Source organism: Ostreococcus tauri, assembly GCF_000214015.3.
Source record: "Ostreococcus tauri WGS project CAID00000000 data, contig chromosome 03, whole genome shotgun sequence".
In the NCBI taxonomy this organism is placed as follows: Eukaryota; Viridiplantae; Chlorophyta; class Mamiellophyceae; order Mamiellales; family Bathycoccaceae; genus Ostreococcus; species Ostreococcus tauri.
Window position 1 is genome coordinate 936,265 of NC_014428.2, and position 3,233 is coordinate 939,497.

Here is a 3,233-nt window from a genome sequence, read left to right on the forward strand (position 1 = left end):
AGGCGCGCGCGACGGGCGCGGCGCCGAGAGAGTTGCGAGGCGGAACGCTCTATCGAATCGGACCCGGGATGTTCGAACGCGGTGGACGAGCGTACGCGCACATGCTGGACGGTGATGGGTTGGCGCTGCGATTTGAGTTCTCGGAGGATGGGACGTCGGTGGCGTTTAGGTCGAGATTCGTGCGCGGGCGGGAATTCTCCGAGGAGGAGCGCGCCGGGAAAATTTTGTACCGAGGCACGTTCGGAACGATGCGAGACGGCGGGGCGGTGGCGAATTGGTTTGATTTGCACACGAAGAACCTGGCGAACACGAATATTTTGTCGTGGGGTGACAAGGTGCTCGCGCTGTACGAGGCGGGACAACCGGTGGAGCTGGACGGGTCGACGCTGGACACCGAGGGCGTGGACGATTTGGGCGGACGCCTGGATCCTGGACAGTACTTCACCTTGGGGTTACCCGAGCCGGTCGGTTCGATGATCGAGCGCGCGGCCGGTCTGGGCGGGCGGGCGTTCACCGCGCATCCGCACGTCGACTCCAATACCGGTTTCTTGTGCGGCTGGGGATGGAAATCGCGCATCACGTCTAAAGCGGTCGAAATCACGCACTGGGAGTGGGACGAGAGCTGGAACGAGATGGGGTCCAGCAATTACGTCATGGAGGGGTGCGAGGCGGCGCCGCATGATTTTGGCGTCACGAAGAAGTGGTACGTGATGATTCAAAACCGACTCGGTATTGATCCGCTTCCGTACCTCGCCGGCGTCAAGGGAGCGGGCGAATGTTTGATTTCGCAACCCGAGGAGCCTTTGCTCGTGCACTTGATTCCTCGTTCGACGACGACGAAATCGCAGCCCAAACCTCAGCCGATCGTCGTTGAAGGTCCTAAAGAGTCATTTGAAATTCACGTCGCGCTCGCGCACGACGGACCGCCGCTGAGTCGCGGCGCCGCGACGGCGGAAGAGCTAGACGAGTGGGTGACGGTCTACACCGCCGGATGGGACAAGCTCGCCCCGGGAGTTTTCTTAGGCGAGTGGGGCTCGAGCGATCCATGGCCGTTTCCGGTGGCCACAGAGCTGAGCCCTGATTTTAACAACATCCCGAGAACGTTGCTATGGATGTACTCGGTGAACACCATGACTGGCGAGGTCAAACGTCAGCCAGCACCGGGATGCGAAGATCTATGCATAGATCATCCACACGTCTCGCCCCTTTACGAGGGCAAGCGCGAGTGCAGATACGTGTACGCGTCGCTCAGTAATGAAGTGCGCGTGAGCGGCCCGCCGCTCGGGTACGTGCGAGTCGATCTTCTGACGGGTGAGCTTCAAAAGTGGTACGCGGGTAACAGAACCTTCTGCGAAGAGCCCGTAATTGTACCGAAGAAGCAGGGTGCAAACGAGGACGATGCCTGGTTGGTCGGTCTCGTGGCGGAACACTCGGACGAGAATCCAGCTGGGCTTTCACGAATCGTCGTGCTGGATTGCGTAGACGTTTCGGCCGGTCCGGTGTGTGTCATACCACTGTCGAACCGAATTCCGCACGGCTTACATGGGATGTTTGTCCCGAAAGCCAAAATGTAGCGCGCACTGGTTGTAAACGATTATTGAAACAAGAGATGTAGAATTGCATGTACAGTGCTACCGCGCTGTCTCAGCGTACCGGTAGGATACAATGTGTGCACACACGGTGCTCGATTCCAATAAGACGACATTGCCGAGCTAAATATGGAGTTCGGCAGCGATTTGCTCCAAACTTTTCCCTTTCGTCTCGATCACGTACGCCGAGGTGAAGATGAAACCAAAAAGCGAGAAAACCGCGAAGAGCATGTACACGGCGGGCGCCCCGTAAGTCTGCACGGCGGGCAAGAAGCCCTGGCCGATGCAAAAGTTGAAGATCCAGTGCGAGAGAAAGCACAACGACATGCTTTTTCCTCTCACGGCGGGTGCATAGATCTCCGAAGACAAAAGTCCCGGAACCGGACCGGCACCCATACCGAAGATGAAGACGTACGCGAGAACGGAAATGAGAGAGAGCGTCGGCGCCATAAACATGTGCGGATTCGCCGCGGACAAAGCTAAACTGACGCAACAGATCGCCATGCCGAGGAATGAAAACGTCAAAAGCGGTTTTCTGCCCGTTTTATCGAGCAATCCAGTGGCAAGAACGCTGCCCACCAAGTTGACCACGCACACGGCGATCGAGGCGAAGACGGCTGAGGTGATCCCGGCGCTCTCAAAGATGCTCGTACTGAAGTAGATGATGGCGTTGATCCCGGCGAACTGCTGAATGAAAAACAACATCACCCCCGTGATGAGCGCTCGACGGTTCGATCGCGCCGTTAAAACATCCGTCCACCGCGCCATCTTGCCGTCGGTGGCGTCATCGTTTCTTCGCGAAAGCGTCGCGCCAAACTGCGCCGTCTCCACCGCGTCCGATTCGTGGAATCGACCCTTGGATCGAAGCCACGTCGGGGATTCCGGAATCGTATTCGCCAGCGCGGCGAGGGCGACGCCGGGGATGCACGCGACCCAAAACATGATTCGCCACCAGTTTTCAGGCGGGGCGTAGTACTGGTCTCCCTGAAACGGTAGCCCGAGCACGACGGCGATGAGGATCCCGACCCCGATGGACAACTGCGGCCCGGCGCCCAAGATCCCGCGATGTTCGGGAGGAGCGAGCTCACTGATGTACATCGGAACGACGATGGACACCAAACCCACCCCGATACCGACGAGCGCGCGTCCAAAGAGGATGCCATCCAGAGTCGTCGCCGTGGCGCACGCCGCGCTTCCGAGCGCGCACGCCGCGCCCGAGAGCCCCAACGCCTTCACGCGTCCGAACGCGTCCGCGATGCCGCCCGCGGAGAACGACCCGACCGCCGCAAAGAGCAACATCGCGCTCACGACGGAGCCCTTCGCCGCGACGTCGTTCGCGATTCCGATGTCTCTCGCGAGATTCTCCAACGCCGGATTCACCACACCGCAGTGATACCCGAACGAAAACGCCCCGAGCGCGGCGACGAAGACCGGAAACGCCGCTCTCGTCAACGCCTCTCGCGCCGACATCCGTCTCGGCACCTCTGGGACCGAGAACTCGCTCGTCGAACCCGTCCCGCGCGGCGTCACCAACCGTCGCCGTTCCTCCCCTCTCGGCGACCGCACGCGCTCCCTCGGCGACGGCATCATCCCTCGTTCCACCGTCGTCGCCCACCGTTCACCGTCGTCCCGTCCCGTCGTCCG

The 3,233-nt window shown here is 60.3% G+C and overlaps 2 protein-coding genes across 2 annotated transcripts; one reads left to right on the forward strand and one right to left on the reverse strand.

The window, feature by feature from the left end:
• OT_ostta03g05630 (Carotenoid oxygenase) lies at positions 1-1,574 on the forward strand (the record flags this gene model as incomplete). Its single annotated transcript, XM_003078420.2, has 1 exon — positions 1-1,574. A coding segment is annotated over one exon (1,574 nt), but the record flags the coding sequence as incomplete, so codon positions are not given.
• A 138-nt stretch (positions 1,575-1,712) lies between these two features.
• Positions 1,713-3,176, reverse strand: OT_ostta03g05640 (Major facilitator superfamily domain, general substrate transporter; the record flags this gene model as incomplete). Its single annotated transcript, XM_003078421.2, has 1 exon — positions 1,713-3,176. The coding sequence occupies one exon, from the start codon at positions 3,174-3,176 to the stop codon at positions 1,713-1,715; it is 1,464 nt and encodes a 487-aa protein (XP_003078469.2).
• Between the last annotated feature and the right edge of the window lie 57 nt (positions 3,177-3,233).